The sequence below is a fragment of the Gallinula chloropus genome (assembly GCF_964237585.1).
Source record: "Gallinula chloropus genome assembly, chromosome: 12".
Taxonomy (NCBI): domain Eukaryota; kingdom Metazoa; phylum Chordata; class Aves; order Gruiformes; family Rallidae; genus Gallinula; species Gallinula chloropus.
This window is the reverse complement of record NC_140097.1, coordinates 7,656,128-7,670,633: the sequence shown is the minus strand read 5'-3', so window position 1 is coordinate 7,670,633 and position 14,506 is coordinate 7,656,128. Positions and strand designations below refer to the sequence as shown.

The 14,506-nt window shown below is 48.8% G+C and overlaps 1 protein-coding gene across 1 annotated transcript in view; it reads right to left on the bottom strand.

Annotated features, from left to right (window-relative positions):
• PRICKLE2 (prickle planar cell polarity protein 2) overlaps positions 1-14,506 on the bottom strand; it is a gene marked incomplete at both ends in the record, with an annotated part of 103,171 nt that overhangs the window by 24,394 nt on the left and 64,271 nt on the right. The window contains one exon of the mRNA XM_084269400.1: positions 6,722-6,905. Within this exon, the coding sequence (XP_084125526.1) occupies positions 6,722-6,905 (184 nt within the window). The remainder of the gene's footprint in view (positions 1-6,721; positions 6,906-14,506) is intronic.

Sequence of the window (14,506 nt, the reverse complement as noted above, 5' to 3'; positions counted from 1 at the left end):
AGCACTGGCTTTGAACCGCACGTCAGGCATGAAATGATCTTTTACACCAAGCACTTAAATTCAAGAGAGAAAGTAATCTCTGTGCCTTCAGTATTTCTCTCATCCCTACTGGCCTCCCTTGGAAAAGTGAAGGGGAAGAGCAAACCACCAGACAAGCCACACGCAAATAAAACCTCTCAACGTGTCTGCGAACTGCTGGAAGTGCCGGTACATGCCGGCTCACACACAAGCTCCACAGATGATGGCACGTGTGAAACTGGGAAATGGGTTCAGTGTGCTCTGGCCCAAGCCTGGCACGTCCTCCTTCCCCCTGGATACAAAGAGCTTGCTTACTTCTTGAAGCAAAACAATCCTCGCAGCAAGGCCAGATGCTCCCAAACAGAGAGGAGAGTGCGAGCTGCTGGCTGGGTCTGCCGAGCATGGGGATGCAGCCAGGCACGTACTTAAGGAGGGAGCTGGGTTCTCCATAAGACCCTGCAGCCCCGTATGGGAGAAGACCGCTAGCACCCCCCAGATCCATCAACATGCCTGTGTGCCGGCCCATGGCGGTGGGAGGCAGATGCAATCCCCGGCGCCAGGCAGTCCGGCATCCCGCAATGCTGGGTTTGCTCTCAGAAACCCGCTCCCGAAGTCGCAGGGACAAAGGCAAGGAACAAAGGAAAAACAATTTTCCTAAGTGCTATTTGTTCTGGCAGGCTCTGCATCTCTCCACGTGCTTCTCTCCCACGGCTAACGGCAGCCGAGTTGTTTGAGTGTCGCTGCTCACCAGTCGAGAACGACATCCATTCCTGCCAAGCCTTCAGAGCAGCTCTTGGTCTGTACGAGATCCCGCGGAAACATTGCTTCCTGCTGGCATCAAAGAAGAGCATTTGAATGAAGGCCGTGCATCCACAAGTCTCAGACTTGTGAAAGCGCATGCCATGGTATTTCCTTTTTAGAGCAGAAATCGAATCTGGATTAAAAGGAGCCTGAAACGGCGCTTTCAAAAGCATCTGAGAGTGGTCTTTGTGCTGCGAGGTACTGACCGGCGGAGCCACTCTCGCTGCTCAGAGTCCCCCTGAGCACCAGCAATTATAACCATCATCTGCTGCATTGATCATAGCTGATAATTCCCCTGGGTCTGCCACTTAAAATGCTCTTGCATTTAAAAGGCATGGGGCAGCACAGAAGAATAATGCTGCAACAAGGAAAAAGCCGTAATTGTGCACTGAAATAAAGCTCCAGGACAAGTTTTACATTGTGTAGCCTGGGATTTCTGTGTTTTCTTTCCACTCCATGCTCTCACCCTGTCTCTCACCTCTGCCACCCACCACACAGCCACTTCAAATTTAAGAACCAAGCAAACCCTGTCAGGTCAGTGATTTTGTTCCTGTGACCCACCAAAAGCAGCCGATTCCCTCCCTCATAACAAGACTGTTTTCAAGGATTAAATAATTGTAACAGCTCCCATCGGCTCACAAAGATCAGGCAAACACCCCAGGACACAGACAGGGAGCACAAGCCCAGACACGTGGTTTCACCATAATTTGTTTTTGTTTTGTTTTTCATCACAGGTTGGGATGCACTCACACCTCCTCCATCCGCTCGGCTGCAGGGCAGAAGGAATAGCTCCAGGACCTCCTAAGCCACCCCAGATACCCCCAAATCATGCAGCACAGGCATCACACACAGGGGGAAAGGCATTTCGTGTGGGGGACTGCTGCTCCATCTGGCTGATAAGCATTCGGCATGGTCTGATGCCTGGAGGCTGGATTTAGACAGCTCCATCCTTGAAATAAGAGCTGCTAACTGTGAGGCTATTTAGATCCTGAAAGAGTTCACTGGGGAGGTGATGGACTTACTGCTACCTCCCAGTGAAATTGGAGAGCTTTTAAAAATGTGCTGAAACGCAGCTTTTGGATAAAATACCACAGCATGCATGTGTCCCAGGGGGTAAGAGCTAGAGGTAGCTGCAGCTTTTGGCACCGTGTACATGAGTTAGAACTCCTCTTCAGCACCCTTGGCTTCCCATCCGGCAAGCTCTGCTCTCTGGATTAGGATCTACTAAGGAAAGCAGAGCTCTTCATGTGGCTTTCTTCCTTCCTCTACCTGGCCAAAAATTAACTTATCTGCTCCCTGTTACTATGCAAGTGTGGGGCACAGGGCTCCTTTGGTCTGCCTTGCTCCTTCCTTGTCGCAGTCAAGTCTTCAGTCTCCTGAGGGGTGAAACATTTGGCTGAACTTAGATGTCTCGAGGAAGGGCAAGAAGGTAAAATGCACTTGATGGTGACACACAGGCAGAAGCGAGGCACACGTCCCTGAGAGACGACTGGCCCAGATAACACACCTTCTACCACAGCGAGGTGGTAAAAGGGAGTATCTTTAGGTAAGGTGTAAATGCACATTCAGTGGAGGCTCATCTCTGCTCTCCTCTCCTCACTTGGTGACCTGAACGGCAACTGATGAAGCTTGGAGATTTCATAACCCAGGCCTTTGCTATAGGTCTTGCAAAAGATCCAGAGCAGGAATCAACACATGCAGTAGCCCCTGAATAAATTCCCAGTGACAGCTACAGATTTCACACAGCACTGCAAAGCTCAGGATCCAAGCTCTAATGGCTGCCTTAGAGGAAAATGGTCCCCTGACCCTTCGTGCTACTAATTTCAAGTCAGATGAGATTTTCCTAAGTTTTTAAGGGACTCAATCAGAAAAACTGTGCTGACAGCAAGAGGGAATTAAGTAAGCTTCTATGGCACATACAAGGGTCTTGAATGTTGGCAGGCCAGAGCCATGCAGAAAGCCGCACCGCAGCTCAAGTAGAGCCCCATTTTTTTTTTGTTTAATTGGAAATCTGTGCCCATAACCAGCTGCTCCTATTATTGAGACACAACGAAGACAGGAATCCTCAAAAATCCCTTGTATTCAGAAATTCAAGCTGGCACGTTACAACCCTTATGGATTTCTCCAAACCGCAGGCCTGAGGAATTCAAAGCTGCACATTCACATGTATTTACACATGCCTTGCCTAAAAATGTGAAAAACACATCATAAAAGTACTTATTTTTAAGCATCTGCCCTCAAACTTATGTCAGCGCAAGGAGGACCAGCTGTCGGACTGCCAGCCCCAGCAGACAAACTGGCTCCCAAAATCGCCTTCCTCCGTCTTCGCAGCCAGGCTGGGTGTGGGATTTTGCTCTGCTGAGGACACATTTCTGTTGGTGTTTGCCCATTTCAGGACTTTCACACTTACTTCTTTATCCGACCTTCAGAGGGCAGGCAGGATAAAGAGCATTTCTCAATGCCTGCATCCCAAGCTTCTGCCTTGCCTCCATACAGACACCTCTCCCATTCCCTTCTGTATCCTCCAGAAGAGAAAGTCCCTCTTCTGCCATAAAACAACTTCCCATTGAGGCCCAATCCAAGTGGGATTAAAGCCCACAGGAGTCTCTTGGCCATCCTGTGTAGCTGACTGCTATTACAAGGAACCACATTTTCTAATCACATTGAAATTTATGGAGCTCAGTTGTGGGTTCTTACCCATCGCTCTCCCTGTTGGCAGGTTGCCACTGAGCCTTACACCTCTGATGGTTTGAAACCTCTTCCAATTTCCTGCCTGAATGCATTCGGAGCCAGTTTATATCTATGTTCTTGTGCCAAAGTTGGAGCTTGAGTAACTGCTCTTCCTTCTCTAATGCACAGGGAGTGATCATAACCCTTCGATTTGCTAGGCTGAACAAACCAAGCTCTTCTAGGCTCCTCAATGAAATAACACTTCCAGTCTCCTTCCACTTTATACCCCTCTTTCTTGAGCAGAGACATCATAAATTTTAGCCAGTTTTCCAGATTAATTTTTACCATACCTTATGCAGAGGTATTAGAACTTTTTGGTTTATATAATACTATCTTCATCCTTGTGTTACATAGTCAGAAATGTGTGATATTTATGGCTGTTGTGTAAAGCACTTTGTAGCCCTGCATGCTGATGAGCCACAATGTGAGTTAACTTTGGTAAGACAGCTTTCAGTCCCGCTCCTCAGTGCGATGTCTGGATCGTTACCTGCGCTGGATCATTATGAGTAAACACCAGATCAATGCTTTTTTTCTCTTCAAGCAGTGGGCATTAAGCAACAACCATGATTTTCACTTAGCTGCCATACCACAGACCAGCTGATGTCTGAATTAGTGTCCGGGAATCCAGTGAGACCTTCTCAGTTTGGGTTGATTCCCCTGTAGATGATAATATTTTCATCTATGGGTTGGAAGGGACTCTCCAAATTCTGAAATGACCTATGGAAACTGCCAAAAAACGTCATGTTTGTTGGCCAACTTTCCCCTCCGCCCCCGAAATCCTGTAAATTGCTGTGTTGAGTGAGATGTGAGCGCTGTCTCCCAAGAACAGCGAGGTAGGAAGGCTGTCATCCAAGTATAATAAGAAAGCTGCATTAGTCTTTCAGGGGACTACTTACCTCCCCAGATCATATGCCGCACCGAGATTTTAATAAAGTAGAATATTACAGGAAAAGTTTCATTTCAACTGTTTCATAAAGAAATACAACAGCGAAACAGCAGAAGGCAGAGAAAAAAAAATCACTGCCTGCAAACCTGCATTTTCAGCCCAGCCTGACAGCAGCGTCTTCAGCCAAAGCACAGCCCACCAACTGCTCCACGGCAGACATCAGCCTTCCAGAGGCTCCACATCACGTACGCATGCCTGACTCATCGACCAGAAAGCCACACGTCTGTCTGCAGGCTTGCACTGCTCCAGCAGGTTACTGCAGAGGTGTCTCCTACCCTTCGTGGGAGGCAAACAGCACCCTCCTGCACCCTGGGGCACCTCCCAGCCCTGCGACGCCCTGGGCATGTGGTAACTCCTGGAGAAATTTAGGGTGCTGCTCTACACTGGGGACAATCCCCAGCCCTGCATGGTGACTCTTTCACAGCCCAGAGAAGTTACACCTTGCTTTTGTGTCCTTAGTAGCTCATCTGATGCGTGAAAGGTCCTGAAAAGGGCTGGCAGATGAGCTATGCTGGAAGGATTTCAGTGCCTGTCTTAGGCTCTGCTTACGGCTGCTCTTCATCTCCATGGTGATTAGAGACAGGTCTGAAGTGGCAAATCTGCTAAAAGACCCAGCAAGGCAGACAGAGGAGTGTAATTAGAAAGCGGGTGTCTGCATCCAGGAGCACCCTGACCTCTGCAAGAAACAGATGCTGGAAGAACCTAAAAATAATTCAACCTGGGTAATGCATGGGATGTAAGCTAGAGCTAATGGTCTTTTGTTTTTCTCCTGAGCATCCCAAACTCCCCAGTGGCACGTTATTTCTTAAAAAGCACCTGAGGGATCAAAGAAGCATCCAGGTCTTCTGGATGGAAGTGGGTTTCAACTGCTGTCCATGCCATACTACACTCATCAGAGACCATGTCTACCCAGTCAGGTACCACCCTGTCACTAAATCTCTGTGTTTTCACCCAAAGCTCTAGGAACACAGGTCAGCTTGGACTTCAGAAGCCACTGACACATCAGTGGACAGAAGGTGGTGCTGAGAGCAGGTGGCACCAGCTTGGGTACAGTCCTTCAACTGGACTTGCATAACCCAACTGATTTCTGTCCATGCAGGACCAGCACAGCTACTTCAGGGCCATTTGCATCTCTCCACGCACCATGTCTTGTACCACCTGGGAGGTACGAAGGGAGCCTCTGACACACAGAATGTGATGGAAAGCAAGGTTGCTGCCCGATTTGCAAGGTTGGATGGCACCAAATGAAACACATGGTGCCATGGAGTTTCAAGGAAGCACCGAGCCAGGCTTGTAAAGACAAGAAAAAAAGGAGGGGGGAACCCAAAACCAAACAACTGGATTTTCTCTAATCAGACAGATAATATTTACAGCCTACGGGCGGTGCCAAAATATTTCAGGAAATGCCTAAGCCCTTCTGAATAAAAGCTCAGGAAAACACAGTATTTAAGGACAGCAACTGCAACAGTCAGAATGAAAGCTTTCCACCCTCTCCCAGCCTCCTTACAAGGTTTAAAATGATTGCCATAGCAATTATCAATACTAAGCTCATTTTGCAATCTCCTCTGCAAATTAAGTTCTGAGCTGAACATGTAAAAAAAGATCAGCATAAAAACCAAACAAATCACGTAAACTGGAAGAAGCAGAAATCAACGTGTGCTCCACACAGACAGCATGCCAAGGTCTAATCCAGCCCACTCAAATCCTGTACTGAGAGACCTGAGCTTCATTTGAGCAGTTGTTTCCAGGAAAAGCATAAACATCACGGTTGAAAAATCCAACCCCAAAGACTTTGACCTGTTTTTAGAGTCATCTGCCAGCTCTGACTCTCTGCCCTAGACTTAGTGCAGAATGGAATGGTCCAGGAGGGCAGAGTATGAGCATCAAGTCCCCTGGACACACTGGAGCTCCACCACTTTTTACCCCCATGAAATGGTAGTAGATAGCTCAGTATCTGTTCCCTTGCACAACCACAACAAACCCCCCTCTCAATCAGCAATTACGTCTACAGATGCAGAAAAACACAAGCCCTACAAAGATCACATCTCTGGTTTGTTTCATTAGTGCACTGAGACCAGACCTGTCTCTGCAAGCCTCCATAGTGCATCCAGAAACACAGCCACATGCAACAAGTGCTCGCACCCCCAGGAGGAAATTCAAGGCAACTATTTCCAAAGAGCATATTAAACCAATTTATTTCTGGTAACCGGGTGGTGTCACCATTACCTGCTCGGGCTTCAGGCCAGGGGGGACCCACGCGTACTCTTCCAAGGCACAGCCCGAGTCATCATCAGAAGTGGAATTCCTCTGGAAGTCAAACATCAGCTTCGTGACGGTCTTCTCCATCTCCAGAGGCATAACTGTTACGATGTGCTCTTCCTGGGAGCACTTACAGTGAAGGCAAATCTTCCTGCAAGGTGAGGAGAGAGGAAAAAAGGGAGATACCCTGGTGAGTGGCACTTTGAGTAAGAAAGCAAAGCAATTCCCACCAGTCTCTGGCTTGCAGATACTAAACTCAACCCATGCTCTGGCATTTTCTAACGTGGGCTTTGTCTTTCTCACAAGGAGGAAACAGAAAGCCGTATCTGCTGTAACAACACTTGGTAATCATGCTGAGTTGGCCTGCCTGATGTTTGGGGACAGGCAATTGCTTGTTCCTTTCCAGGGAGTACTTCCAGGGGCCAGCATATGCGAGGGCCATGCTCCTGCCCAGTGAGGGTCAGCATGCCAGCAAGGAATTGCAGAGCAGTTACGGAATGTAGGACAGCTGAGCACTTGGCTAGGACAGAAAATGGTGGGTTGACTGGAAAGCTGTGAATGATGAGTCCTTTTAGCATGCTGATAGCATAAATTTGCTTATTAAAGTAGCATAAAAATCGATTATAGTCTGAACATATAAAGCTAAATTAAATTAATGGAGGCTACAAAAACCACAGTCACACTACAACAGCATCTTAACCGCCCGGCTCAACGGAACGTGCCATGGCACACCAGCTCGCACACCGCCTGAGAGGCACTCAGGGTAAGAAGCACAAGAAGAACTAAACCAACAGCCCATAGGTTACAATTTAACAGCCATTAGCTTCGTTCCCTGAAAATACTGCTTCTTGGTACTCCTTTTAAAGGCCTGTTCCTGCAGCTGGTGGTCTGTAGGAGATTGGCTTCATGGGTTAGGACCTGAGCATTTACCTGCTAGGACATCACTCCCCTTCGGCAGGGGTAGTGGTGAAGGACTAACCTGGCTGAAAACACCCCCCAGCCTCATAAAAAGAGGTTAAAGGGACTGCTGATTAATTGGTTTCTATTTCTGAAAACACAATGCTCTTCTATAATATAGGTTGATGGTATCTACTTTCAAGTAACCACACAGGATTCTGAATTAGTTTGAGCTAATGACACGCCACTGACTTCTGAGGAACGAGAGATGGTTTCACTTGGGTAGCGGAAGGGAAACAGAGAACAGAAATAGCAAGGTACCTCATAAAAGGCAAGGCAAAAGCTACCATTGCCATTTACAGGCTCCTGTACCACAATGTAAAGCAAAGAAATTCAGAGGGCAGCAACAGTTAAACCTTGGGGGCTGTAATTCTCTTCTTTTTCACCACTGTGCACAACAAGCCAGCTAAGCGTACCCGGTGCTCAGACTCAGATTCGAGTCTAAGTTTCCATTTGGCCATTACAGCACAAAAAATGCACTCTAGCAAAAGTCAAGAGGCTCCCTTAAGTCAAGCCAGGGAGATTTGCCAGATTTTCCCATTTCCTGCCTTTCATCAGATCTAAACCACACAGCGACCCCCACGCACCCCCGGCGTCTGGTTTGCGTCCAGTCGGAGAGTCTCGGCGTTGCCTCCGGCTGTTACCTTAAAAAATAATCAAGGCACCATTTCATGTGAATACTTTAATTAATCAGCTACTGTGGAAGGGCACTCTGCCCCAGCAAAGCCCCTGGTTTCTTTGCTGTTTCCACCTCTTTTCACAATATGATTAGAAGCAGCTCAAGGTGCAACAAGATGCTGAAAATAATTAATAGCTCCAGAGCCTCGGACTCAGCACCGAAGATCATTATTCTAATAGGGTTTAGGACTTTTTAGTCAAATTTTACTTTTCAGGATGTCAATCACGAGCTTCAAAGGGAGACAAACCTAACAGTCCATGCTCCAATAGCAGCAATGCTGGCACTGTGGTGGAAAAAGCCATCCTGAGTGTTTCTGCCCTCCTCCCCTCTCTAGACACATCCCTTCTAGGAGATGAAGGATGGCAGGAGAGCGTCAGAGGTTGTGGCTTTTAATAAATGAGATACACCGGTCCATCACGAGGACTTTAAATAACAGCATCAAAGAGTTCATAGGTGAGTTGTATGACTGACTGGTCTCTACAAATGACCACTATCCTGTAGCAAGACTGGGTCGGGAAGCTGATTCACACCTGCCCTCGCTCTTGCCCTGTCCCAGCCAAGCAGGAACTGCCGGGCGGGTGGCTTCTCTTGGTCAGAAAAGCAAAGGATGCAAAGGACCTGCTGGAAAGGAGCTCTGTGGAGAAGGACCTGGGGGTCCTGGTTGATGACAGGTTGGCTATGAGCCAGCAGTGCGCACTGGTGGCGAAGAGAGCCAATGGGATCCTGGGATGCATCAGGAAGAGTATGTCCAGCAGGTCGAAGGAAGTGATCCTCCCCCTCTACTCTGCGTTGGTCAGGCCCCACCTGGAGTACTGTGTCCAGTTCTGGGCTCCATGGTATAAAAAAGACAGGGATCTACTGGAGAGAGTCCAGAGAAGGGCCACGAAGATGATTAAGGGCCTGGAACATCTCCCATATGAGGAAAGGCTGAGTAAGCTGGGTCTGTTCAGCCTGGAGAAAAGAAGGCTTAGGGGAGACCTAATTAGTGTTTATAAATATCTTAGACTTGGGACGCAGGGGGATTTGGCCAGCCCCTTTTCAGTGGTCTGTGGGGACAGGACTAGGGGCAATGGCTGTAAGCTGGAGCATAGGAAGTTCCGCACCAACATGCGGAAGAACTTTTTCACAGTGAGGGTGACGGAGCAGTGGAATAGGCTGCCCAGGGAGGTGGTTGAGTCTCCTTCTCTGGAGATATTCAAGACCCGTCTGGATGCCTATCTGTGTAATATGAGATAGCGAGCCTGCTTTGGCAGGGGGGTTGGACCCGATGATCTCTTGAGGTCCCTTCCAACCCCTAAGATTCTGTGATTCTGTGATTCTGTGACACAGGTATCCTGTTTGCTCCTCGGTGATGTCCCAAGGCCAGGACAACTGACTCGATAAAATCTTTGCACCATTAAAAACTGAGCATCTCCAGGCGTGGGGTTTCTGCCACCTCCCTGCGCAAAAATCTCCAGGCTTCAAGATATTGCCCCTGAGATACTCAGTTCTCCTCCTTTCCCTTCATTAAAAGCAGAAGATTAACAGCTTTAATTACTATTATTTTCTTTACATTAGGATATGTTGTTTCACGGGAACAATACTGGGTGTCCTAGGAGCATCTTTCCACTCCTATGATATGGTTTCCATGACTCCTTCAACATAGGTCTCACTTACTCAACTTTATTTTATCATCTTCCAGCTCACTATAATTAAAAATAATTCCCTGTAGTAAAAACTTAATATAAAAATGTACATTTCAAATGTGAGATGAAATTGAAAAAGCAGTATCTCCTCACCCCCCTCAAAGCAGAGCAGTGTGACACAGGACCATGCACGTGCCGGCGCTTGACTATGAGCACGATGACCGTGCCGTGGGTGCTGATGACACAGCTCAGAGCTGGTGGGTGCTAGAGAGGAGTGGGGCCATGGTTGCCAGCCCACCAGGCTGCTCCTGCTAGCAAAGGCTCAAGTCATTAACGCAGGAAGAGTGGCAGAGCCTGGAGATGCTCAGCGCAACCGTGTGTCACATACCTTACCATATAAAGGGTGCAGGTGGTGTGGCATGTCCTGCCAAGGGAAACCCATTAGCTTGGTGCTGGCCAGGCACCAGCCTCGCCTAATCACCACCAAACTTCATCCACAGATTGCTGCTGCCCGTGCAGCAAGGAGCCCCATTCAACTTGGGAAGTGTGGGCAAGCAGTGGGGTTTTTTTAAGCAAGAAGCAGCAGCTAATGCTGGTCACCCCCTGGAAATCCCCTGGAATTCCTTCTTGCTCTCATCCCAGAGACAGATCCGCAAGCTCATCTCAAGGGAAGGACCTGCCCTGGTGATTAGGAGAGGTCTCCAGCACTGGGGAGAGTACGGGGCTGGAGATATTTCAGTGCTGCTGCTAAAAGCTGGGGACATCCTGGAGCATCACTGGACTCCAGGAGCTGAAGGCTGTTGAGGAGAAACCCAGTGATGTTGGGCTTCCCAAGAAAACAAGCAGACCTGTCAGCAGGACCAGATTCAGGCACGTGGGGGTAAATAAAGGAGCTGTGATGCAGCTATAGCTTGTAGACAGGGAGGAAAGAAGAGAGGGAGCCGGCCAACAGCCATGCTGCTGCAGGAGGCATGGGCTGCTCAGCACGGAGCTGCCCTGCAGCGGGGCCAGGACGGCAGGAAGCAAACGGGGAGAAAAAGAACATTTCCTGGTGTCAGATTTAGCTGGAAAGGAGCCTGCTTTGAATTGACTTCACATGGTACGAAGCAGCAATGGCTCAAAAACAGATTGAAAAATTTGTTCTACTCAAGGCCCCCGTGCTTCATGTGATGAAGTTACAAGATGGATGTGTTTTATTTTGCAAGGGTTGCTTTTAACGTGGTGCTCTTGGCACAGTGGTCGGCATTCCCTCAGAGGAGGCTCTAACCCCCATTCCTGGTTACATCCCCACCCATTCTCTGGTGCAGAGGGATGGGGCAAACTGGATCCAACACCCGCTGCAGCCCTCTGCTCTCTGTAGGCAACAACAGGCACACAAAAGTAATCAGAGCCCAGCACACCAAGTGGAGAAGCTGGCTACCAAGTCCCTTAAGATGCACTTGAGATGCAGAAGCACATTTCCAGCCCAGGTCTATGTACACACTCCTTGACTTGAGTCCAACTGACCTGAGAGGTCCCTGGGATGAGGCAGCGTCTTGCTGTACGCCACTGTTAACAGAGCACAGCCTCTGCCATCGCTGGAGCCTCCCGCAGCCCTTTCATCTTAGCAAAGGCACCAACAATAATTTAAACCACACTGAAAACACCACTGCTGTGCAAGAGGCTCTGGAGAGAGCTGCGAGCGTGCCCCCAGCTTTCTGAAGAGAGCTGAGGTCTCCCTGCTGTGAAAAACCAGCAACAACTCCAAACTGGGAAAGCACAAGCAGAGCAAGAAAGCACAGGGAAGAAGCCAGGGCAGCTTGAAGCCAGGACAAAGCCAGTCTTTGCAAATGGTTTCTATGTCCAGCAAAGAAGCCAGACAAGCCAGCCTCTCCCAGTGAAGAGCCTGAGGCGGGGGGGGTGGTCTGAGGCAGTGCAGGCAGGACCAGACTGCCCTGGGGTGGTGAGGGCAGCAGACCACTGCCTGCAGGAAAAGCTCCTGACCACAGGGCTCTTCTTTTCCAGCCACGGCTGCCGGTTTGGCTGGGTGCACATGCAGGACCTAACACAGCAAACACCACCAAAGAAAAGCCTGTCCAGGCTGGGGACCGTGGATATTTTGAGAAAGGGTGGTGGGAGGGCCCAGCCCACCCCTCCTGGCAGCAACAAGACTGAAGGCAGAGTTTAAAGTTGTGACAGAAATGCTAAAATTCCACTCGGACAAAGAAGGAACTTGGCAAACAGCCCTCATCACCCCCCTACTCGCCTCTCCAGTGTGTGCTTATCTCTGCTTCTCACTTGTTTCTTCTGGGATGGCAATAAATGGGCTGTATCAGGGAGCAACACCATCTCCAGACAGTGCCCAAGAATGCCACAGCCTGTACCGAGCCGTGTGAGTGATGCTTCTGCTGCACTCTGGTTTTGTCTGGGACAGAATTAATTTCCTTCCCAGTAGCAGGTACAGTGCTGTGTTCTGGATTTAGGGTGAGATTAAAGTTGATAACACACTGATATTTTGGTTGTTGCCTGGCAATGTTTACACTGTCAGGAACTTTTCAGCTTCTGGTACTGCCTCACCAGCAAGGAGGCTGGGGGTGCCCAAGGAGCTGGGAGGGGACATGGCTGACCCCAACTGTGCCCATCCCCATCCACCATACCATATGGTATGGATATTCCATACCATATGGTGTCACGCTCAGCATATAACCTGGGGGAAGCTGTTGGGGGTTTAGACCACAGCTCAGGAACTAGCTGGGCATCAGCGGTCTGCAGGTGGTTGGCAGTTTTGTTCATCATTGTTTTGTATATTCTTTGTTTTATTCATTATTATTATTATTGTTACTATTCTCTCCCTTCTCAGTCACGTTAAACTGTCTTTATCTCAAGTCATGAGAGTTTTACTTTCCCCTGACCCTCTCCTCATCCCACTGTGGGGAGGTGGGAGTGAGCGAACGGCTGTGCGGTTACTCCAGCTGGGTTAACCCATGACAGCTCCATCATAAGGATTTGCATGCATTTGTGCACACATTAGCACACAAGAATATAAATCCCTGAAAAAGCAATTGTCTGCTCAGCTCGGGTGGGGTGTGTAGAAGCAAAGGGACAATTCCCTTCCCGCTCAGCCCAAGACGTATATATATATACGGCAGACTGATTTCATTTTCCAGCACTGTGCCATCTTTCTGATTGTAATGAGGCTTTTGGGTCAGTCATCAGACAGTAAATCACAAGACTTCTCAGAAATGGGAGAGACTGAGGTTTGGAGCAGCTCATGTGACCCTTGAGCCTCTTAACAAGGGTGCCTTAACATCCCTGAATGTTATCTCCTCCCCTCATTTGAGAGCTAATGAGGCATCTTCCCGAGGGAGCTCCCGCCACACAGACTGGTTTCTCCAGACCCCAAGCAGAAGGCAAACATTCACCTAAACTGAAAAGTTAACACACTCCTTCACTCCAGCTAGGAGAGCCCAGCGGCTCTTCCCCACTAGGGAGAGTGCTCTGCTCTCCCATTTAACTGATGGGATGGGAAAGCTGAGGGACAGGGGCGGGAGGTGCACCTGGGAAGGTGACTTCTCCATTTAGTCCCTGAACATTGGATTCATCAGAGGAGCCCCAACCTGTTGTGCTCAAAAGGGACACCTGGAGGTGAAGCCCAGACTCCTCCTCCAACTTCTCCAACACCATATTTTGAACCAAACACTCCCAGCAGCCCTGGCCAGCCACTGCCCATGGCCCTGGGTTCCATGGACCTCAGCTACAAAGCAGCATCTCTCTGGACAAAACATTTCTGCAGCTTCACATCTCTTCCAGAGTCACTTCATCTGGGAAAAATAAATACCCAAAACTATCAGTGGGAATGAATTGCAAAGACTTCTTGCTCTCTGAGTTGAAAAGCAAGCTTCATGAAAGCTTTTATCTGCCAAACTGGGGTGCAGGAGGCTAAGTGAGGCGAGTTAAACATGGACATTTATGATAGGAGCAAGGTGAGGACAAGGTGCCCTTGGTGGCCTGCAATGGCCACAGGAGGGCAATGCTCACCTGACCCAAGATGCTGTAGGAACAGTTGGTTTAAAAGATCAACATCAAGGGGTAGCAAGAGAACAGGTAGCATAGTAATGTCAGGAAACCAAGAAAAAGACAAATAATTCAGCAATCAAACTACACCTATACATCCAACTCCCCCAGATTTCAGTGGCCAGCCTCCAGCATCCATAGCTGCACCTCTCTGGAAAGGTCTGCAGTAGGTGGGGAAACACAGAGAAGATGGAAGAGTTGCAAGTCAGGCTCTTCTACATCTTGCCCATCCAACCCACTTCTTTACCCACTTGATTCACTCAAGGCAAGTCAGATTTTCAGTGCTGTGTTATTTTTAATCCTCTCTAACCTCCGCAGTGCCAACAGAAGCAATTGTGAAGGTATCCAGGGTAGTGCTGAAGCTTTTATTACAAACCCCATTTCCACTCCTGGAAAAATTCTTCTCCCTGGCTGAAGTTGTCAACACTTGGTCTCAGG